The following is a 23,708-nucleotide window of genomic DNA, read 5'->3' as shown; positions in this document are numbered from 1 at the left end:
AAGATATAATGATTATTTATGATTCTGATTTGATGATGTCTTTGGTAAACAAGTATTTATATGATCAGGTTTGTTAAAAGTCTAAGAAATCTATGGTATGTTTCTAAAACTAAAAAAAAAAAAAAAAAAACTAAATTAAAAAATAAATTAAAATGGTTAATATATATTACAGTTTTTTTGTAGTGGAGAGATGGACTGATTCAGTGTTGATTGATGTGAAAATAGTTTTTTTAAAATTTTTTGAAAAAGGTAAAAGTTGATGATAAAATGGTGGGTCAAACTTTAATATGTACCCCCATTCTCACTCCTAAAAACTAATTTTGGGGTTTTTATGGCTTGTTAATTTTACAAAAGTCCAATTGGTCAAACCATTTACACAATTCAAAAAACATTAGACTGGGAATCAACTCAGAATAAGCATTTTTTGATCTTAATAATATGTTAGTTCATGTTTTTTCATAATCAAACCGTGACCTATAATTTTTTGAAAAAACAAAAAAATAAATATCTTGATATCTTTAAGAACAAAAAATTTACATCATCATCCAAAATAATATTAATATTATTTGTTAAATTTTTTTCAATGATAGTGGTTGTGGCTGTTTTTCACAATTTTTTTTTCTAAGTTTTTGCAATAGAGATTAATATTAAAAAAATAAAATAAAATATCAAACCTTGTTAGATTTTAATAAAAATTAGATAAATAGAAAGTATTTTTATAGTAGATTTAGAATATAAAGTTTGTTTTATTCTTTAAAAAAAATTTGAAAGAGTTTGGCCTCTGTTTTTCGATGGGTAAAATGAGTTTTCCAATCTGCATCGGAGTTCGGAGCAAGCTACAACGTACCCGAGAGATCAAAGAATACAGGGACAGACATATTTATCAATGTTATGAAAGATTCAATCAATTTCTCAAAGATCTTCAATCAAAAAATGGTGTTCAAAAAATGGGTATTGTAATATGGGAAATTTATATGAGAAAATCAATGATTGGCAACTAACGAAATAGATATTTAACAATGGACCCTACTGATTAAATAAAGCACATATATCAAATAGAAATGGTTCAACACACGATATGTGATCTTGAATTTCTATCGATTCCTTGAATAGTGGATATAAGCTGGAATCTTTCACTTTGCCAATCTTCACTAAATATTAAATTTTTGGTTTTTATTTGAATCAAACACAATCAAATCAACAATAACCATATAAAATTCAATTGTATAATGTTAGCGATACGAAAAAGCAACTTTGTATGATAGTAGATTGACAATAAAGTGAGTTAATAAATGAATAAATGAATAAATATAATATATATGAATATAAATATAAATATAAATAAATATAATATTTAAATAAATATAAAAAATATAAATAAATATAACACTGAAAATAAATATAAATATTAAGATAGATATAAAGATAAATATAAATAAATAAATATAATACATATAATTGATATATAGAGAAATAAATAAATTACTGGATGAATAAATAAATGTATGAAAGGAAGAAAGAAGAATGGGTGGATGAAAGATTGAAAGAAAGAAAGAAAGAAAGAAAGAATGGATGAAAGGAAGAATGAAAGTGAATTAGGTGCTAATTCACTGCAGTGGAAATAAATAGAAATATAGTGTAAGAATATAAATATGTAAAGCGTTGACAGCACAATGTGCACTGGACTAATACAGTACTTATATTGTATTACCTATATCTATTTATTTATAGAATGATACATACCATATATAAACAAATTAAAGGCAAAACTAACCTATACTTTTTTGGAGAAAAAAAAATAAATTTGAATTAGTTATCTTGAATATACTTGATTATTTACCCACTCCCTGCACTGAGTGTGCCCCTGGTAATCCATTCTATTATTATTCACGACTATCATATCAAAATGGAGAAAATCTACATGATAACCGGGTGGCTCGTTCGATGCACCTTTATTGTTGTTACTCAACAATATTTTTCTATTTAAAACAAAAAAGTTAATAAGTAAGAATGTTTATCCAAATAGATTTTCAATTACATACATTTTATTTTTAAAGATTGTAGCTGAGTCGATATAATAACTTGACCACCTTAGTTAGAAATATTGACTAGTCGGCCCTTTATATATTCTAAAGTGGTGCATTTTAAAATATATAGTTTTATAGTGTGCCTACCCTATAATGCCGGATTGGTCTGTATCAAATAAGTTAGTAAAACATTAATTGAATAATGTATACTAGACATTATTGAGTGACAGCCAGATGGGAGTCTTCATCTTTTACATTCGGTAATACCAGAATAATTTGTCGTAGGCATACAAAATTATCTGATATGTTGAACATAAATTAATGACATACGAAATATAATAAAGAAGTAAATAAAATTTATATTAATAAAATTATATGCGTATACCTTTATTGGACTATTCTCTTGATTAAAAATACAAATAAAATCTAGAAAGATCACATTCTTTGTATGAATTGACCTTTGTATAATAGAATGAATTAGTTAAGTACATTTACAACTGCTATATAAGGAACTTATACTTACAATGAACTAAAACATAATATAAAACAAAATTTACTACTACCAAATCAATATGCTTCAACATTCAAACACTCCAGATAATGAATCAGGTTGAAAGCGTTATTCTAAAATAATATTGCAAAGTGCTCACATGTTGAATTGTGTTTTTGTTAATAACCAAAATCACCTTATTCAATGTTGAAATAAATTTGATTTGAAATGTACTAGACCAGACTCCCATCCGAACATATACATAGCTTCATCAAACCCATAACAACAAATGAAAAAATAGGCGAATTGATTGCAAGATTCTTTACACACTACTGCATATACTATTTCAAAACAAGCAATCAAAAATTATTGAATAATTATGATCCACTAAAGATATGTCAAAGAAATAAAAATTAGTAATCTGTATTCATTAAAATAAAACAATTATTTACTTACACTATCTTTTATGCCTAAACATCTCCACATACCAAAAAGATTATAATAAAATTTGAATTATAAAAATGATTTTAAAACATTTCCAATCATATTTTGAATTGGTCTTATTACCAGGTTTGATAATGGGTTCTTAATAAGTAGAGTGGAGAAGAGCTGTCCATAGTCCGCTATGGCTGTGAGGCATGGAATTCTTATAATAAGTTCTCGTAGAGATGGCCAATTAGATAAGAAGTCACCGGCATTGTTCATGTTTTCGTCTTCTTCTGCGGTATTCAACTGGTCCTTGATCTTTTCATATGGAATACAGAATCGATCGATCTCCATTGCATCGTCAGTTTCCTCAACTTGTTCCATGATAGGATCTTCATGTGATGTCATTTCTACATCATTTGATGCTGCTGCTTCTGACTGTGGTGGAGATTGTTGTTGCAGTGTTTGTGAAAGTTGTTGTAAATAGTTGATTTGTTGTTGTTGTTGTTGTTGTCTATAATCTTGAATCTGCGAGTTGTAATTGTTATCGATTTCAAAGATTACGACAATTTCTTTTGCTGGTTTTGATTGTTCTGTTGATTGCACTGTAGTGTTGTGTTGAATAGGAGTATGGAGTGGTGTTTGGGTTGGAGTTTGGATTGGTGATTGAGATGGAGTTTGGATTGGTGTTTGGGATTGTGTTGGAATTGGTGTTTGGATTGGTGTTTGGGATGGTGTTTGAATTGGTGTTTGGGATGGGGATTGGATTGGTGTTTGACTATTTACATGAGTTGATTTGTGATGTTTTTGATTGTCCATTGATTCTTGATTATTATCTTCTTCTCTTATTCTTTTTTTTGTTGAATTGTTATTATTATTATTGTTATTGTTATTTATTTGGTTATTTATTTGGTTATTTATTTTTTTATGTTGACTATTATTGTCACAATCATCCTCTCTTTCTTTTCTTTTACCACTATAAATCAAGCTCGATCCGATATCATGATCATCGTCACCAAAATCAATCGATTCGATATCAAACAATGGTTTACTTTGGGTATTTTGTGTATTATTATGTGTATTATTATGTGTATTATGTGTATTATTCTGTGTATTATTCTGTGTATTAATTTGTTTATTATTTTGTGTACTATTTTGTATATTATCTTGTGTATTATTCTGTGTATTATTTTGTGAATTAGTCTGTTTTGTTTTCTTTGTTCCTCTGTAGCCTCTTCTTCTTTTGTTTGTACCAGAGAGTGTTTGGTCTGGTGTAGTTGTGGTAGCTGGTTTTGGTGAAGATTGAGATGAAGTAGAAGCAGCTTGTGAATTTGAAAGTGTTGGTTGAGATGGTGACTGAGGTGACGAAACAATTTGTTGTGTTCTTGAAGGTGTGGGTTGTGGAGCTAATTTAGATGTTACATTGGCATAAGTATTTATAATATCGCTCATCTCTTTTGCCTTTTCCTTATTTGATTCGTCTACATTCTTGGCAATCTCATTCATTTCTATCATGGTGTTTAGATAGGTGGTATGTGCCTTATCTCGAGCTGGTTTCCAAGACTGTGCCTCCTCCTTGGTGGTCGATTCGTAGCCTCTGGAAATTGTAGTCTCTTTACCAACTTGACTTTTCATAGCAGAATATTTGTAGATAGTCATTTTTGTCAACTTCATTTCCACCCATGAATTTAATGTAATGTTTATTGGCACGCATCTTTTTTTTATAAAAAAATATTGATTAATAATTGTTTTGAATACAAATTATATAATTGATTAACTTACTGATCTATTATCTAAAAACTGGAAACGATGATACTCTGTAAAACCAGGAAAGATCTTTATTTCTTTCTGTTTCAATTCCTTTGGGTTATGAATTTCGACTGTTACTTTGATGGTAACAGCCTCCTTCTCTGATTCAGAAGTCAATTTGTATGTTCTTTGATAGTTGTTGTTGTCAGTGGTACTCTTGATTGCATTGATAACATCTTGATCTGTATAGATTGAATCTTTGAAACTCGACTTGTCTGCTATCGCTCTAGAAACCATTGAAAAATGTTGATCGCATTCACTCTTTCCGTGATAGGGTGCAAAAGTATTCAATTCGACGAGATACTTTCTTTTGGTTTTGTTTGGAGTGTTTGGATCAGCTACTTGCAACTTTGACAATGTATGCATATATGAAAGTATTTCATTTGACTTGAAGTGTCTAGCATTATCACACCAAAATGTAATTTTGTTGATATTTAGACTGGTGAATAATGGATCATTGATTAATTTGTCGAGACATGAAATTGCAAATGTCGAACAGTGATTAAGTACTTGTGAAAGACAGTCATAGTAGTGAATCTTCAGCTTGTCACCTTGCTTATAGAAGAGGACCATTCCAAAGAAGGTACGAGCAGGTTGTTGGTAAAATTCATGGCTTACTTGCACTTTGGATTTACCTAATGATATATTCTCTTTAAAATCACAGAGAATAATACACTCTCCTGACTTTAACTCATTTTTCTAAATAAAAAAAAAAAAAAATTTCATTAATAAATCATTAACTAAATGTATTAATAAAATTATAATTACACATGTCAAATAATCATTCTTTCTTTGCTGAACAAACATCTTGTGAATAGTCAAGATTTCAAACAGTTTATGATCTTGATCTGAAAGTTGCCCAAACTTAATTCGTTTTGACTCGAGAGCCTGATACTGAACACACATTGGACACATGTCGGTTCGATTCTTCATTTCTCTGACATAATCTGGTACGAAACTGTAAAATGCACTTCTACCCATGAGTGGATACTTGACTTGATCAACTTCACTCTTCTTGAGGTAATCTGTAAAGCAGGTATTTATGTTTCCTAAAGCAAGGTTCTTGATTGGCACCAACTCGAAAGCTCGTTTACCATCTGCGTCGAGTTCTTTGCTGTACAACCTCATGTTTTTACTTGATTCTTCAGTTATATCTTTCATATTGAAGTAACCTTCGACGGCTGTCCTTAGCATCGTGGTTCTTTGTTTTCTTGTCATTTGTCCATTGTGTGTAAATTTAGATCTCCAATTGCTGATCTCTTCTGCATTAATCAGTCTACCTGCACCATACTTATGTACGTGTTGAATTGCACGATTCCACGCATTATTATCTATTGTGATTCCAAACTCTCTGATTTCCTTAGAAGTGTAAAAAGGAACTAAACTTGATAACAATCTAGATTGGGTATATTAGTATCAATGATATACAAAATCACGAGCATTACAAAACACTTACCTTGTTTTTTCAAATCCATCTCTATCTGTATATTGGCCACTCTGAAGTGATGCAATAACATATGACAACGCAACAGCATGTGTGGTTGCTCCAGGTATCTCTTCATATATCTCCTTATATCGCTTTCTGAATTTTTCTGTTGTAGTAATACTACCATCTTTCTTTAATTCTTCAAGAACCTGAATATATTTATAGTTAAAATATTAACAATAATCATTCAAAACAACAGTTTATGATATGTATAGTTGTCAATAGTGTACCTGCTTTCCAGTGGTATTCTTTGTTAACCAATCTTTCATTAAATGTGTCTGTTGATCATTCGTTACTTTGTTATGTTTTTTTGGTGATGCTATTACATTTACTGAAGTTGTTATTAAATTTAAAACTTTACTTTTATTACCAGACCTCTCTGATAATTTACTATAGTCCTTATAACGATTACTCTTGACTGGTTTAGTGTTTGGATCACTAACTGATTTTATTGAATTCAACACTCCTTGTGTATAATTATTGAAAGAGGGAGCCAATGATCGACTATTATTACTCTTATTTTGTTGTGTAGTTAATCTGCTTGCCATTTTAAAATAAAACTTAATTAAAATAACGAATCAAAAATCAAATATAAATAATTAAAAAGAATCACTAACTTTAAATTTTTTTTTTTTTTAAAAAAAGCAAAACACAAAAAAGCATAGCCACATGATAATAAGTATTAGTTTGATGCACCTCTTCAACAATATTTCTATTAATGATTAAATCTATAGATTGTTTTATTTTTTCTTTATTATTAAATTTTAATATATATATTGTGTTTTGTTTTTTAAATAACTAACTTTTGATCCATGTATAACCACATTACCAACAGTCTACCTGTTTGTAGAATAATACCAAAGAGGTTACGAGGGGTCATAATGTTCACGAATTGATTGAACATTATATTTTCTCGATATATTTTCTTTGACAATCGAAACAATGTTGAATTGCTCTAAGCATTATTAGTTAGCTAAAATAAAACCATTGGTTTTCACCATATCTTGACAATAATTAAAAGGTTCACGTTTCTCAGCTGCTCTTCTCCTATAGAATTCTCTGAATGATGATGATGGTTTAACCAGTCAGTTAATAGTTGTTTAAAAGTGAAAAAATAAAATAAATCTATACCTTTATAAATATTACATCCACTATCCTTTTTAGCCAATCTATGATTACATGTGCTTGTTTATATGTTTATTTTACTTTTTAGTTGAGCAATAGAACTAATTCTGTTATTAAACTCAAACTTTGTAATTGTTTCTGTTATTGAAACGCATGCTAATCGGTCATTGTCCAGTAATTAACCTTTATTTACTAATTTACTACATGTATATCTTGGTGATAAATATTCAAATAATAATTAAATTATAACTATATTTTAAAAGAATGAATTAAGATGTCTGTTTTCTTTTGTTTTTATTGCAAAAAAAAAACCAAACCAAAATATAATTAAAAAAAAATATTATTTTCAAATTCAACATTTTTTTTGCAAAACTTAGTTTTCATATGATCCAAACACAAAGTTTGGAAGAAAATTATAAAAATATCCCGATTTAGAATGTTTGCTAAATATATTGGTATAATCATACCAATCATATTAGATATTAGAAAAAGATTCTTTTTTTTTTCTTGATCCTCAATTCTTTGTAAAAAACTTTTGGAATTAAGTTTTCAACCTTTCTTTGTTAATACGGAGAGAATTTGCCTCAATACAACAAAACTATGCTTTTTTGTTTTGATCAAAACCAAATTTTTTCATTTTAATTTTTTTACTTTACAACCTTCAAATTTAACAACAAATACAATCTTCAAATTTATATAATAGTTATTATTTCTTTTATTTTTAAAATATTATTTTTTATATATTTATCTATTTTTATTATACTTATTAGATTTCTTTTTATTTGTTTACATTTTACTCTTACTTATTTTTTTGTTTAGTTTTATGAAAAACCTTTTTTTTAATAATTTTTTATTATTTTTTTATATAATATTTATTGTTTGTTTAAATATGAAATATGAATATTCCAATAATCAACATCTATCTGAAAATGAGATCAAAACGGAAACAATCGTTTATCCGTATAATCATTTATATAGAAATGTCAATAATAATAATAATCATCTCCAAAAAATTTTTATTCAATTATCGCAAATTAGTGGATTACTTTCCTATTGTTTTTCATTAATATATCACGACATTGTAAATAAAATCGATTTTGATATGAAAATGTTTAGTCAAACATTTAAAAAATCGGATATCCCAGAGGAATGGGTGGATATTAGGAAAGATGAAGCGAGCATTAGTAAATTTAGATTGCTTTTTGCAAAAAGTAAAATTTCACACAATACTGACCTTTGTGAGGTGATTCTTTTGCAGTTCTTCTCTGACAGTAAATTGTATGATTTGAAAGATAAGGAAAAAAAAGTAAGATTTAAAATTTTAAATTATTCTTATTTCTATAAACTAATCAATTTTTATTATTTACTCTAATTTAGATTATTAAAGAGTTAAAAGAAAGTGAAATTGCTAAAGATAAATTCATTTTGAAACCAGAAGTTCAAAAGTTAGTTGACAAGTAAGTTTGTTTTTGTTTTTCGTATTTTTTAAACAATTAAATTAATAAGAAATTTTTTTTTTTTTTTTAAAAAGATTTTTTAATTTTGTAGTTGTTCTACCATTACTGAGAGACGAGGAGAATGAGAATTACAAGTTTCTAAGAAAACTTTATCAAGATGTTTATCTGGCATTTCTCAAGGAACATGGTTTGGGAAAGAACAGACTTGGAAGTTTGAATAGAGACTGGTTCAACGAGATGGTCAACCAAATAGTACGAGACCACATGAAGAATCAATCCAATTTGAATCTGTTGAATATCGAAAGGATAAGTAAACACATTATGGAGCTGAATGGTTTTGGTCCGATCGTAACATCCATCAAGAAGTACCTTCTTGCAAAGCCAGAGGAAACCGTAGACTCGGCCTTGAGAGAGCCTTCAATTTTAATATGGTTACGACAACATGACGCCACAATCACCAAAGAATCGTTCGACCGATTCAAATCTTTCAAAAATGATTTTGAAACATACTTGGTGCCAGTGACAAAATCTAGTGAAACGAATTGTACGAGTGCATTGGAATTCATTCAATCTATTCTGAATCATCCAACTATTATTTGTATGTATACTTTAATTTTATTTAAAATTTTATTTATTATTTTTATTTATTTTCTAATTTATATAATTTTATAAATCACTTTAGTGCACAATCAAAGAGTACTTCAAAATATGGAGGAGAAGAAGAAGAAGAAAGAGAAAGAGAAAGAGAAAGAGAAAGAGAAAGAGAAAGAGAAAGAGAAAGAGAAAGAGGAAGAGGAGGAGAAGAAGAATCAACACAATAAAGTCAATTGGAATCAACACACAATTAATCAATTTCAAAATATTGAAAAAGAATTTGGAAAATATCACAATGAAGACAATTATAAAACTGAATCTCAAGCATGGATCAACTCAATCAAACAACCAACTTCACCAATTCCACTCAAAAATAATAATTCGCGATGGATAAAAGCCAATGACAACTACAACAAACTAATCATAATAAATGAATTTATACCAAAGTTTAAATTGGCACCACGCAACTTTATTTTATCTACAAAGTTTCTCCAACAGTTTCTTCAACAATTCTATAACGGTTCCGATTTCAATCAAGAAGGAAGTTATCTGGATCATCTGTCATTGTTAATCAACATACCGGAACAGTTCAAACAAAATTTTTATACGTTTAAACATCCTCTTACCGTTTGTCAATTCAATTTGGATCGTGTATCACATTGTGGACACGTGCCACCAGTAGATTCAGTCGACCACACCAATGCACACACAATATGTATGTTTGCAGCATCCAACAATTTAACTCTAACTGTCCCGAAGCAAAAGAAAGTTGGTGCTATGCTTTGCCCTGAGCACTCTACACTCTCTAAGAAGTGCAAGCTAAGTAAATGTGGGAGCCGCTGCATTTCTAAATTCAAGGAGTCGGAATGGCGTATCCAGAGTATACGATGTGGATCACTGGATTCCGAACCTCATATTGAAAAGAAGAACCAATGGATTAGAGACCTATCAAAGCCAAATTCAATCATAGAGGTTACGTCTCAAAAACAAACGTCTATCATTTGGACATCAACCAACGCTTCAACCGCCTCTGTGAAACCCAACCAAGAACATTTCAATTCACCATTTTTTGTTGGCTGTGATATAAACTATCAAGGAATGGAATCAATTCCACCGAATTGTGATATAGGTGTCATATTCAGCGATCCAACCAGTAAATGGCATGTTGGACTTACCGCAGATGACACTGATTTCAATCCATCTTTTAAAAAGCTCGGTAAAATTATTAATACGGTGTTTAAAGATAAAAAGGTGCTTCCAAAACTCTTTATAACCAATAGTTACTCCTCTACAAATTATTCACCTTTTGGAATTCCGGAGCAATCACTACCTCATATATTGGCATGGTTGGATCAGATAATTGAAGGGAACCACAAAGTGATTATATTGGCAGATTGGGAATCTCAGAGCTTCATCTTACATCTTTTCTCGGGCAAGCCAATTCAAAATTCACTCTATAACATCTCAAATCAGAACTCTGGTAATATCGAATCCTACATCCTTTACCACTCTGGACGACCAACAACATTGTTCATATTTGCCAACCATCCGACCCCAGGAGTTATGAAGCCTGAGTTGGAATTGGCAAGCAGACTATTGGCGCAGTATGATGGAGATTCCAAACATTTCATACTAGATCCAGCCAAGGAAAAGAAACTGAATTTTAAAACCAAACCATCGGATGCTACCAACACAGTCAGTTACGATTATGATGGTAATATTAATTAGAATCTATTGATTTTAGGATGATTTTATATTAATATTATTTTATCAAAACTATATATAGGACCGACTGTATCTTTGAATGGAATCACTTTCTCCATTACGTATAAGAAACCAAAGACACGAGAAGATGATGAAAGTATTCATCCCTCCAAACAGCCGTATCATTCATCGCTTAACGTGGATCTTAAAGAATTCCAATACATTCAAGATATGGTAAAGGAGTACAAATCTCCACCACCACCACCACCCTCAACAACTAAAACAACAACCACCACCTCAACAACATCTTTATCACCACCAATAACTTCTCCAAGTGCAGTTTCACCTTTAATTCCAACCATTCCAACATTATCATCATCATCATCCAAGCCAATACAATTCAACTATAACAAATTGTCGGCTGATACATCAGCAACAAGTAATAATAATAATACATATGATAAAGATTTCAAAATGGATATTGATTCTCAATCTACTTTGGCACATGTGTTTCCTTCACCCAAGTCATCAATGGCATCATCTTCACAATCTAGCACTACCATTCATTCAACAGCATCCACTACAAACAGTGACAGCAGTACTCATTATTACAATGATAGTGATGAAGAATTCAATTTATTGGATTACTACCAGTATTGTCTTGAGAATAAATTGGAAGATCAGGCTTTTACAACACCATCAAAGTCAACACTACAAAAGAATTGTGAGAGTTTTTTGCCAGATATATCCTTTGAACTGGAGAGGTCGTCTTTTTCCAATAGTGGCTCTCTCTATATTCCACCACCACCACCTATTCCCGAGAAAACTTCTAAATTTGCATTTTGTATTCCCAATTCATCATCATCATCAACAAAATCATTGATATTACCCACATCCTCATTGTCAGCACCATCATCATCTAATCCCCCACCATCTACAACATCACCCCCACCATCTACAACATCACCAACAACAACCATTTCATCTACAAAACCACAATCATCCAATACCTTACCAAAACTATTAAAACTCAAACCATCAGCAACAACAAAATCATTGATATTACCAACATCTTCTTTATCAGCACCATCACCAATCTCTAATTCTTTATCAGCACCATCATCATCTTCTAATTCTTTATCAGCACCATCACCAACCTCTAATTTTTTATCAGCACCATCATCATCTTCTAATTCTTTATCAGCACCATCATCATCTAATCCCTCACCATCAACATCTAATCCCCCACCATCTACAACATCACCAACAACAACCATTTCATCTACAAAACCACAATCATCCAATACCTTACCAAAACTATTAAAACTCAAACCATCAGCAACAACAAAATCATTGATATTACCAACATCTTCTTTATCAGCACCATCACCAATCTCTAATTTTTTATCAGCACCATCACCAACCTCTAATCCATCACCATCTACAACATCTACAACAACAATATCCACTACCGATAGTAGCCGTAGTAGAATTGAAACATACAATCATGTCGACAAGCGACCAAGAACGACGAATTATATTTTCCAGGGAGGTAGATTCGTCAAGGAAAGAGACGAATATAGCCTTCAGTCCAATAACAACTCCACGGCTTTAGAAATGGAAATGGATATAGATTATCCTTCAACAACAACAACAACAACAACGACAACAACAACAACAACAACTACTACAACAACTCCTAATAATAATAATATTAATAATAAATATATATTTGGAATCGATTGCGGAAGATCATCACATGTATCCATCGATGAACACGGTAAAACTCACTCATTCTCTGTCCATGAACATTATCTTAACTTAAGAAGTCGTTTCAACTCGGAAGCTCAAAAGAAAATGTTGGGTCCAGCCATGTTAAAGTTTGAAAGTCTAATTCCACCTAGTAAGAGTAAGTAAACTATCACCTTTTATTTTTAATATAGATTGATATTAATTTATTATATTATTTATTATTTTTTCTTTAGATATCAATGATATCTGTTTGGATAGATCACTGATTAGTAACAGGATTAGTTATCTTAGATTACACCCAACAACAACAAAAAACTATGTCAACATTAGATTAGATGAGTACAACCTAATAATGAAGAAGAATAACTACTACAATAAGCGTAAATCCTACAATTCAATGGTGGACAAACTGGTTCCAATCAAAAATAGTATAGTCTTTATTGGTTCTGCCAAGTTCAGCCACAACAGTCGTGGCCAATCTTCTTTCATTTCTTCAGCCACTCTCTACAAGTGGGTGAAGAAAAAAAAACATAAAGCATTGTGGATCAATGAATGCTACACCTCAAAAGTAAGTACAACTTAAATTGTCACAAATTATAAATATATTTTTTAATAATTAAATAATTAATCTTTTTTTTTTTTATATTTATAATATAGGTTCATAATGCATGTTGGAACAAGACGGAAAAGGAAATTCTTGCTAAACTTAACAACAAAGTTAGCAATATGAAAGATCCTCCGCCATGTGCTCTTTCAAGTGGACCATACTCCAAATCAGTTAGCATCGATAGAAATCAAGTAGCTGAGTGTCACAAGCAACTATCAACACTACACCAGACAGTCACAGGATACATAGATGGTACGAATAAAGTCAATAGTTCTACTAATAAAAGTAATGAACGATTTGACTATATGAAACACCACTCTTTGTATTCCAATCAAATGTCTGGAAACAATGTAAATGTTGATGGCTTGGCTAAGGATCATCCGATCCTGAAAGTATTCCAAGAGAAAAAATGGAAAAGGCCACTCTGTCGCTGCTGTGGTCACTTCTACCACCGGGATAAGAACGCTGCTAGAAACATCTTACTTCTTGGGTTACTCAGTGTTCGATATCAATTCCGACCAGTCGTGTTCCAATACATCAAATTTATTAACAAATAGAATTTTACATTCTAACAACAAGTAAGTTAATTATTTTTTTTTAGAAAAAATTTTTGACACTAACCTTCAATTAAATTTTTTTTCACATTTTTTTTTCATAATTTCTCTGTCATTCAAAAAATAGTTTCATATCTCACTTAAACTAAAATGGGTATAGGGAACTTTGTCAATTTCTCCTCCCTGTCACTTTTTGTGTTTTTATAAATTTTAAAAAATTTAAAAATTTTTAATATTTTAAAAATAAAAGAATTAGTTGATTTTATTATAAAAAATTTAACGAAGAGGACTTTCACTGATATTGCGATTAGTAAGCCATACACATATTGAAAAAACCTGTATATGTTTTTCAAAATCTGCTCTGAAAGTTTGAGATACGATTTTAAAAATTTTTAATCTACTAAAGAAATTCTCCACAATTGCTCTGTTTGAACAGATGTACAAATTCCAGAGTTTTTCTTCTTTAGATAGGTCACCTGTATCTTTGCATGAAGTTAAAATATAACCATTATATTCTTCTCCAACATACCCTAAATCGGCAATAATAGCTTCGGTATCTTCAAGCTCTTCTATAATACCTGAATCAGCAAGGATTGAATAATCATGTTTACTACCCATACACGGACCATACACTCTATATGCTAAACCATCTTGGAGACCAATTGCCACCTCGTATTTAAAACCATGTGTGGCATGTTTTTTACTATAGAGTAACTTATTGTCTGGATCATGATAGTCTGGAGCTGGGACAGGGCACAAAGTTGTATCCAATGCTAAATACGCATAAACATTGTCATTGAGAGTCTCTGTTTTATTCTTTTTAAATCTTCTTGAGTTCGAAGAAAGGTGCTAAATTTTAAAATTGTTGTATATACATTTACTTTGAATTTATCAATCGAGAATTGCTTACCAAAAGATCTTTTGATATTAGGTTGTTCAATTTTTTCGAAACATACCAAATCTTGTCTCTAATGTGTTTTTCACTTCGATGAAACTTGGAACAAAATTTCGATATTGGTATATTATTTCGGAAGTAATACAGCATCCATAATAACCAATCCATTTTGACGCCATGAGGACTAAGCATTTCAAAAAGAATATTGGCTGTTTCGGGTGAACATCCATAATCTGATCTGAAATGAACTTCACTATCTTTATATATAAACTTCTCTGAATAATTCATTCTCTGTTTATCAGATAAACAATAAATATAATAAATTAATATTTGTTTAATGTAGCAGAGTATAATAGAATTATGTGTGTTTTGAGTAAAATGTGGTATAATAATATTTGATTTATTCACCTTTTATAATAATTTATTTTAATTCACCAATTTGTTAGGGTGTTTTATGTGTGGTTTAACTCATTTTACAGAATAAAAAAATTTCAAAAATGGGAACAAATTAATACCTACGGTGGAGGATACCAGATTTAGAGTTTCTAACAAATGTTAGCACCTATTTCCCAACATTTTATATTGAGTTTCATATAAAATCTAGGGAAAAGGTTAGGAACTAATACTTTTGATATATCTTTTTCAATCTTTGAGCAATCGAATTTTAAATTTATAAAACATCATTTTCATTTCATTTCAAATGTTTTTTTTTTTTCCTAACATTCTTTAGAAACTTTTAAAGTTTATAGTATAATTTAGTATGGGTACTTTTTCATCTGAAGAAATTACAATAATAAAAAACGGTATAGAAAATAAATTATCAGATAAAGTAATAATAGATAAAATAAATAAAATATCCTCAAAAAATCATCATCAGTCAACAATAGAAAAAAAAATAAAAGAAATGAAGAGAGCAGCAAAGAAAACTAAGGGTAGTACCGCTCTTAAGAAAGTCAAAAGTTCTTTAGACAAGAGAGATAATGATATTGATCTAGAAGAGGATTCAGATGAATACTCAGATGAAGAAGATTATCCAGTACCAAAGAAAGAATTAAAGAGTAAATGATATTCTTTGAATTTTAAAAAGGAAATAACTTACAATATTTTTTAAAACAGGACGTCAACCTCTTATTGTACCCACCTTACCTACCTACCAACCTCTAGTCCCTGCTAAAGAGAATAAAAGTTTAATGGATAATTGGATTCAGGATTCAAAGCAAGATTTCGAAAGCTATAAGGTTTTTGCCCAACCAAAACACATAGGAACCCCATTAGTTATTGATTGCCCAAGAGCTGTGTTAGTGCTCTACCCAGAAATAACACAAAAAGATAAGTCATTAGTGGAACCAGTTAGCTTCAATATTCTGTCGTCTAACATTCTAGTGATAAGATGGCAACAAATGCCAATGGAGAACTTACAACATATAATTAATATTAACTCCAATGCACTTGACATTAAAAATACTATTTATGAAGAAAAAGTATGGTATTTATTAACAATTATATCAAAAATAACAATTTTTCTAATGCAATATTCTTATTTAATACAATCTTAGATTCAACTCCCATTTTTAGAAACTGGATACATTTACTCAGATCCTAGAAGAGTAGAACATGACTGTTTTATCAACGGATTGTTCTCAAAACAAAAACAAATGAGGTGAGTCCTGGAAATCCACAACAAGCAATCATGGCGATGATGGCTCAGTTTCTCCCACAATTAACCGGTCAAGCTGTACCACAGCAACCTCTTCAACAACCTCCTCAACAACCTCCTCAACAACCTCCTCAACATATAGATGATCAAGAAGAAGAGGTATTAAGAAACAATAATGCAACTAGAGGAAGAGGAGGAAGAGGAGGAAGAGGAGGAAGAAGATCCACCTCGAGGCGGAGGTAGAAGGTGAACTAAGTATTAATACAATAAAATTTGTTAATTTATTACTTTTTAAAATATTCATACAATTGTAAAAGTTCCCTAAACCCAATGTGTATAGGAATTAGTAAGATATAAAACTATTTGTTCCCAAGCCATCAAAGATCTTTTTGATCATTCTATTATTTTTTGTAGAAAAGTACACTTGCAAGTTTTGATTAATCAAACAGTTTATTTTAAGATCCTCTTTATATGACGTATTAGAAAAAACACATCATCAATCAAGTGACATCCTATGTTATTGAGACTTAAACAAAAGTTTACAAATTCTTTGATTCTGTTAATCTTTTCAACAATTTAAACAGATTAATAATGAGAAAATTAAAAGATTAGGAACATTACTGTTATCGCCGAAGATCTTATTATCAAAAAGAATGATGGAACAGTTTGGTAATTTACGACTAATCTATTTTTTTTAATTAATTTTTTTAGTATAAATCAAAGGTTTGTGAATGTGTGTTTAATCATTTAAATTGTTGATAGAAAAGTTAAAAATAATTATTTAGATTTGTATAAAATAGAATTAATCAAAATGAGTGTTATCAAGTTACCTATTCCTCCATTCGACGATGTTACAGCACGTGAAAAAGTAAGATTGGCCGAAGATGCATGGAATTCACGTGATCCGACAAGAGTATCACAAGCCTACACCGTTGACACCAAGTGGAGAAATAGATCAGAGTTTATCAATGGCAGAGAACAGGTAGTTGAATTTCTCACTAGAAAATGGCAGAAGGAACAAGAGTATCGACTGATCAAAGAGCTGTGGGCATACAAGGACAGCCGCATTGCAGTGCGCTTTGCATACGAGTGGAGAGATCATAGCGGTCAATGGTGGCGTTCCTACGGCAATGAGAATTGGGAGTTCTCACCCGAAGGTTTGATGCAAGTGCGTTACGCTTGCATCAACGATCTTGCCATCACCGAACAACAACGACTCTACCATTGGTCACAAGGAAGAAGACCTGATGATCATAAATCATTATCTGAATTAGGATTATAAATAAATAAGTAAATAAGTAAATAAAAGTGTATATGTAGATATTGATATTATAATTGTTTTGTTTTGTTTGTTTTTATTAAATAAATCTTAATTATTCAATCTAAATCCATTCTATTATTGTTGTTGTTGTTGTTATTTGAGTTATCACTGAGTTGTTTCATTATAAAAGATACAGTGTCAAAGAGTTGAAGGAATTCCTCTGATCCATCAACAAGATTTCTATCGACATCACCAATCTTCATGGCAATAAGTGCTTTTTGTTTATCGGAAAATGATTTATGATTTGTGACTTGGTCGAATATCTGTACGAGTATTTGTGATGCCGGATAGCCTTTTGTAACCAACTGTTGTAGATTCGATTGTAGTTTATCATATGAATTCGATTTACATGTATTGATTAATGTTTCTATTAATTTTGGTGGTACAGTCTGTTATAACAAGAATTAACATGAACAATAACATAGATGTGAGATGTGTTAGTTTAACTAAAGATAAAGACATCTAATAATAATAATAATAATAATAATAATCAATTGATAATTATAACTTACACCCGATATATTATAAATGTTATCTGGTGTCAATTCTCTTGAACCGTAGAATCTATAGGATGATTGGAGGTAGGTGATTGCCTTTCTGAGATCACCGTCGGATACGGCGTGAATCGCTTGGTAGACCTCGTCTTTGACGGGTGGCATCGATTCCGACGAGGCAATGTAGCGCAGACGTTCAATCATGGCGGTGTCATTCAGTGATTTGAAACGGAATTTGGCGCAACGCGAAGAGAGTGGCTCGATAATACGTGTTATATAGTTGCACAGCAGACAGAAACGTGTTGTCTTACTGGTGTACTCGATGATACGACGCAGTGCAGCCTGTGCATCGTGTGTCATACTGTCGGCTTCGTCCAGTACGATCAACTTGAAGGCAGCCGCTGGCTTACCGTTGGTCAGTGTATTGTTCTGGCTGACAGAGAAACTAGCAAAGTTCTTAATCTTTGTACGAACGACTTCAATGCCACGCTCATCGGAGGCATTCAACTCCAACACTCTGTCTTTATACAACTCTGGACCAAACAGATCCATTGCAACTGCCAATATAGTAGATGTTTTACCTGTACCTGGTGGACCATAAAATAATAAATGTGGTAACTATATATAACAATTGTACAGTTAATCAAGTTTAGTTATCTAACAATTTGTATATATATGTGAATTATTAATTACATTTCCTGTTTCTAATGATCTTTTTAATGCTTTAACAACTTCATCTTGATGTGATACTTCATCGACTGTTTTAGGTCTACTATAATGTTTGTTTTCGAATAAAATAAGTTAGTTTGATGAGCTTTTACTTGTTAACAATATTGAATATTACTTACTATTTATTAACCCATGGTTCTACAGGTCTATATGGTGTGTTTTGATTTGTTGATTTTGACATAGTTATTGTTAACTTATAATATAATAAATGTGATCTTTAAATTTAATTAAAAAAAAAAGATGGTATGCTTATCAAGTTGTTTGGCGCCTCTTTTTCAAATTTTTAAAAAATAACACAGTTCGAATATACTAAGAAAAATAAATAAAGACTGATCTTGTTGATTGCAATGAATGACTGTTTTTATTGTCAATCAATCAATCTCAATCAATTAGATATATACATATATTAATTATCATTATAATGTTTAATTATTTTTAAATATTAATACAAAGTAAAATCAATAATGGATCAAATATTAAAAGTTTTGGATTTATCGATTGGTAGTAGTGGAAAGGGTGGTAAGCAACAGCAGCAAGCAATGTTGGCAGAGGTTGAGAAGCATTTCACTACACTGATTAAGCTACTGAAGGATTCGGTAGACAAGGATGAACCGATTCCATTTCTAAAGAATGCTTCCAATGTCAGTTCATTCCTCAAGGTATTCAACTACTACATCTCGTCATCGAACAACCAGCAAGGCAATGATAAGCTGGCCATCAGTTCACTACGTTCACTCGGCTACTTCCTATTCTCACAGTCTATAGTTTCGTTATTGTTAGACAATCAAATTCGAGAGATTTCAACATTACTGGAAAACACCATACAAATTACAAAGAAAAAGGTAATTTATTTCAACTCTATAATCTTAAATTTAGTTAGTAATAGGTTGTTAATTTATTTTTTAAAAAAAATGATAGAATATATGTAATTATGCAATTTGGTGTTTATCATCACAATCATTACCTAAAGGACCAATCACCTCAAAGCTGGCACAGACTTATTGTACGATCTTGGAAACTACACCATTCGGATCGAAAACCATTGAACATGAGATTATTGTATCATTTACAAAGATCAACCAACAGAATCCAGATTTATTTGTACCGTCCTATCATATCTGGATACCTATACTCTTGAATAAATTGTTGAATACAGATGTCAGCATAATAAAAGATAGCATAGAGATTGCGTAGGTAAATCATAAAGTTGATGTTTATGTTATTTCAAACTTACTAATATTATTTGAATTTTACTCTTTTCTAGATGCTCTGAAAAAATAGAGGACATTTTAAAGTCATTGATTTCATCAAACTCCACTATCAATCAGAATGAGCAATTAAGAAAAGCATTGGTGGATGGACATGCTGAAGCAATCGAAAAGATGAACAATCTGTACGAATCATCAAATCATTTGTTTGCCATTAGAGTATGGGGATATTATGTTTATTTCTTGGGCGAAGGTTTATTTACAAATGGATCGGTAATTAACTCTCTTTTGAAATTACCAGAAGTAAGTAATTATATAATTAAAAAAAAAAAGCATTATCAATTTTATTAATTTTTCATAATTTAGAAAACATTTGTACATACCAATGAAGAAATTAGATTCCAGACATTCCAATCGTGGAGATATTTAATTGATAGTGTCCAGAATGAGTCATTATTGATGCCAAAGAGATTGCTATTAATTACAAGACCAATCACTGCTGGATTTAAGCAGACTGAAGTTGATCAGTCCTGTTTTCTGACATGGATACATCTTCTCTCTGTGATTGGATCGACTAATATTGTCAATTTATTCCCATATATATTCTCACCAATTGTACCATTGGCACTAGAGGACGCCAATTTCTCCAATTATTGCTATACCATTATTTGTAAGTTAAAATAATAATATCAAATTAAAATATTTATTTATTTTTTTATTTAAAATATATATTACAGGCGCATTGTTTTCAAAGGAGAATTCAAGTTTTAATAATAAATTAAAAGTTGATTTTCAAATAAGTTTGAAATCGATGCCAGAGTTGAGCGGACAATGGTTATTGGCAAACATAAAGGTAATCATTCAGGTTCTACAGTATTTCCGTGTCGATCACAGTGGAAAGAGTTTGAGTTCAGAAACACAAAAGCTGAATGATTCAATCACCATTGAGGATGCAGATCTACTCCAGACCAATCAACTGCGTGAGAGAATCGAGATTTGGAGTTCAATGCTCGAGAGAGTTGCATTGGTCGATACCAAAGATTGTAATTCAGTAGCCCTCACCCAATTGGTTTTGAAATCAATGGAAGCGATTTCAAACAGTGCTATTGAATTTACCTTGGCTCACCACAATGAAACCACCAACGAATTCATTATTCATTTCATCAAGAGTGTACATAATATAGTCATTCGAATACTTCCTAAATCAATCTTATATTCTCAGGAATATAAAACTCAAAAGTTACCGGATAGAGATGATAGTATAATGATTCCATATGGTATGTTTTTTTTATTCTATTTTTTTTTCAATTTTGTTTACTTATTAAATTATCAATTTATAACTGTAGATTTCATTTTAGTAAATTTAATAGAAGTTGGATTAATTGACAAATTAAATATTGGTTTATCATTGCTTCCTATTATTAATGAAATAATACAATTTTCATGTTCAAATTCTCCTGATATTGTAAGTAATATTATTTTATGAATCCAACATATATTAATTATATTAATTATTATATAGTCGTCTAAAATAAATTCAATTTTAGATATATTTTATCCAGTTTTAATAAAGAAAGAGTTGGACATTAAAGATTTAAAGTTTATTATTCAATTTTGGGTTCAAAATTGTATGTACAATTTTATTTAAATTTAGATTTTTAGATAATTACAATTCTAACTAATATATATGATAGCATCTATTGTACAGAATTTTATAGATAGATCACAACAGATCTCATCGAATTCCATTGGAAGTTCTAAATCCATCAATATTAAATCGATTTTATTATGGCCATTGAAGGTTGTGTCACTCTGCGATAATTGGGATACTAGTAAACAAAAAGAAGACGATGGTGATAGTGAGTTGTCTATAATTTGTGATAGTTTGGTTCAAAGTTGGAAATCACTATTACAATCATTCCACCGATACAGCTCCATACGAACTTCATCGAATCCTCTGGTCGAGCAAATCATTGACGGCATTGAATCATCAACCAATTGGAAACACCCATCGAACCTTGAGATTTACGTTGGCGTAGTTTCAACTCTTCTCTCAATTTTAGATCCTACTTCATCAACATCATCCTCTTCCTCAAAGAAAAAGAATGACCAAATGGAGGCATTGTAAGTTTTATTACATTCACCTAATTAATTAGTAAGCCATCACAAATAATTAATATTTCAAATCTCTTTAAAGTTTCACACATATATTTTCATTTATAAACAAGATATTCATGTTGGTCGATGGCAATAAATATTTACCAGTATTACTGAGTCCGTTGGTTTCCTTTGTAAAGAAAATTCAGAGTTCATCACTCTTAATATTATTTATCAATGAAATGTCGTCCACCTACCACATTATATTAAAGTGTATTCAATCCGAATTGAACACCTCTTCGTCACAACAACAAAAAGAGCATCTGGCCAGTTTCAAAAAGATATGCAACCAATCATGGCACTCACTACTCGACGTTTCCAGTAAAGCTGTAGGTACAAACCACGAGCAAGGAGACCAGCTACTCCTTGCAATCGGTGAACTTCTCAACACAGCATTCTTGTCCAAGCAAACACTTGTCACAGAGAAAACATTGGATTTCTGGAATTCCACTTTTGGCGATCGTAAACATCTCAATTACTCCTCCACACTTTGGACTACACTGAGTGCCGTCAAGCGAAAAGTTGACATTAAACTTCCACCAAGAGAGAATCCGCCCGATCTAGACGATAGTTTCGACGACAATTCAAACCGTATCATACCAGCAGCCACACTCGGATCCTTTCAAGGTTCGTTACAATTGTTACCGGAAATTAAGATGGCACCAACAGATTTTCAATTTGATAGAGATCATATTATGAAAAAGAATAACAAAGATAATAATAATAATAATAACCAAAGTAATAATAAGAATAATAACAAAGTTAATGGAAAAGAAAAAGAAAAAGAAAAAGAACAACCTCTTAAAAGGAAGAAACTTTCACCGGATCAAAAACAACATGAGGAGATAGATCAAAATGAAACCAAAGAGATTTTGTTTGTGTTGGATTCACCAGTTCAAGCTTCGAAAAAGAGTTCACCTCAGAATAGCAGCGCCAATAGTACACCAAATTTACAAATAGCATTGTGTGATGATAGCACAATGGAGATGGACAACATCAATCATCAACACTCCAACGACTATCAAAAGGAAGAGTACATCAAGACTCAATTGACTATGATGTCGACTCTGAACTTTGAAAACTTTAGCAACCAATCACTCTTGGAATATCAAGGACTTGCATTGTTAATTGCAAATGAAATCAATGGTACCTTACAGAAAAGACTCGCAAAATAATAATAAATAAAGTTGAAAATGAAAAGAGTGTTTTAATATTA

The 23,708-nt window shown here is 30.9% G+C and overlaps 9 protein-coding genes across 9 annotated transcripts; 6 read left to right on the top strand and 3 right to left on the bottom strand.

Moving 5' to 3' along the window:
- Positions 1-56: 56 nt before the first annotated feature.
- PPL_03096 (uncharacterized protein) lies at positions 57-6,786 on the bottom strand (the record flags this gene model as incomplete). The annotated part of the gene is made up of 11 exons (XM_020574068.1): positions 57-109; positions 848-920; positions 1,076-1,151; positions 2,043-2,090; positions 2,445-2,485; positions 3,085-4,538; positions 4,567-4,657; positions 4,726-5,451; positions 5,521-6,148; positions 6,209-6,387; positions 6,571-6,786. The coding sequence occupies 11 exons, from the start codon at positions 6,784-6,786 to the stop codon at positions 57-59; spliced, it is 3,585 nt and encodes a 1,194-aa protein (XP_020436140.1).
- Positions 6,787-8,252: 1,466 nt separating this feature from the next.
- PPL_03095 (uncharacterized protein) lies at positions 8,253-11,142 on the top strand (the record flags this gene model as incomplete). Its single annotated transcript, XM_020574067.1, has 4 exons — positions 8,253-8,606; positions 8,741-8,820; positions 8,895-9,418; positions 9,503-11,142. 4 exons carry the CDS (start codon positions 8,253-8,255, stop codon positions 11,140-11,142), a joined length of 2,598 nt encoding a protein of 865 aa, XP_020436139.1.
- Positions 11,143-11,349: 207 nt separating this feature from the next.
- On the top strand, positions 11,350-14,180 carry PPL_03094 (proteophosphoglycan; the record flags this gene model as incomplete). The annotated part of the gene is made up of 6 exons (XM_020574066.1): positions 11,350-13,027; positions 13,104-13,250; positions 13,305-13,438; positions 13,528-13,967; positions 14,035-14,055; positions 14,159-14,180. The coding sequence occupies 6 exons, from the start codon at positions 11,350-11,352 to the stop codon at positions 14,178-14,180; spliced, it is 2,442 nt and encodes an 813-aa protein (XP_020436138.1).
- A 127-nt stretch (positions 14,181-14,307) lies between these two features.
- On the bottom strand, positions 14,308-15,214 carry PPL_03093 (uncharacterized protein; the record flags this gene model as incomplete). The annotated part of the gene is made up of 3 exons (XM_020574065.1): positions 14,308-14,880; positions 14,913-14,997; positions 15,072-15,214. The coding sequence occupies 3 exons, from the start codon at positions 15,212-15,214 to the stop codon at positions 14,308-14,310; spliced, it is 801 nt and encodes a 266-aa protein (XP_020436137.1).
- A 616-nt stretch (positions 15,215-15,830) lies between these two features.
- On the top strand, positions 15,831-17,024 carry PPL_03092 (uncharacterized protein; the record flags this gene model as incomplete). Its single annotated transcript, XM_020574064.1, has 5 exons — positions 15,831-15,984; positions 16,043-16,407; positions 16,587-16,742; positions 16,771-16,829; positions 17,003-17,024. 5 exons carry the CDS (start codon positions 15,831-15,833, stop codon positions 17,022-17,024), a joined length of 756 nt encoding a protein of 251 aa, XP_020436136.1.
- A 370-nt stretch (positions 17,025-17,394) lies between these two features.
- PPL_03091 (nuclear transport factor 2 family protein) lies at positions 17,395-17,865 on the top strand (the record flags this gene model as incomplete). The annotated part of the gene is made up of 1 exon (XM_020574063.1): positions 17,395-17,865. The coding sequence occupies one exon, from the start codon at positions 17,395-17,397 to the stop codon at positions 17,863-17,865; it is 471 nt and encodes a 156-aa protein (XP_020436135.1).
- Positions 17,866-17,960: 95 nt separating this feature from the next.
- Positions 17,961-19,308, bottom strand: rfc4 (replication factor C subunit; the record flags this gene model as incomplete). The annotated part of the gene is made up of 4 exons (XM_020574062.1): positions 17,961-18,293; positions 18,417-19,016; positions 19,092-19,170; positions 19,247-19,308. 4 exons carry the CDS (start codon positions 19,306-19,308, stop codon positions 17,961-17,963), a joined length of 1,074 nt encoding a protein of 357 aa, XP_020436134.1.
- A 59-nt stretch (positions 19,309-19,367) lies between these two features.
- PPL_03089 (uncharacterized protein) lies at positions 19,368-19,892 on the top strand (the record flags this gene model as incomplete). The annotated part of the gene is made up of 3 exons (XM_020574061.1): positions 19,368-19,386; positions 19,611-19,686; positions 19,757-19,892. The coding sequence occupies 3 exons, from the start codon at positions 19,368-19,370 to the stop codon at positions 19,890-19,892; spliced, it is 231 nt and encodes a 76-aa protein (XP_020436133.1).
- Positions 19,893-20,038: 146 nt separating this feature from the next.
- PPL_03088 (uncharacterized protein) lies at positions 20,039-23,667 on the top strand (the record flags this gene model as incomplete). The annotated part of the gene is made up of 9 exons (XM_020574060.1): positions 20,039-20,052; positions 20,392-20,638; positions 20,702-21,005; positions 21,073-21,612; positions 21,694-21,800; positions 21,858-21,963; positions 22,030-22,459; positions 22,533-22,599; positions 22,705-23,667. 9 exons carry the CDS (start codon positions 20,039-20,041, stop codon positions 23,665-23,667), a joined length of 2,778 nt encoding a protein of 925 aa, XP_020436132.1.
- Between the last annotated feature and the right edge of the window lie 41 nt (positions 23,668-23,708).

The sequence above is a fragment of the Heterostelium album genome (genome assembly GCF_000004825.1).
Source record: "Heterostelium album PN500 unplaced genomic scaffold PPL_scaffold3, whole genome shotgun sequence".
Taxonomy (NCBI): Eukaryota; Evosea; class Eumycetozoa; order Acytosteliales; family Acytosteliaceae; genus Heterostelium; species Heterostelium album.
This window is presented reverse-complemented; position numbering and strand designations above follow the sequence as displayed.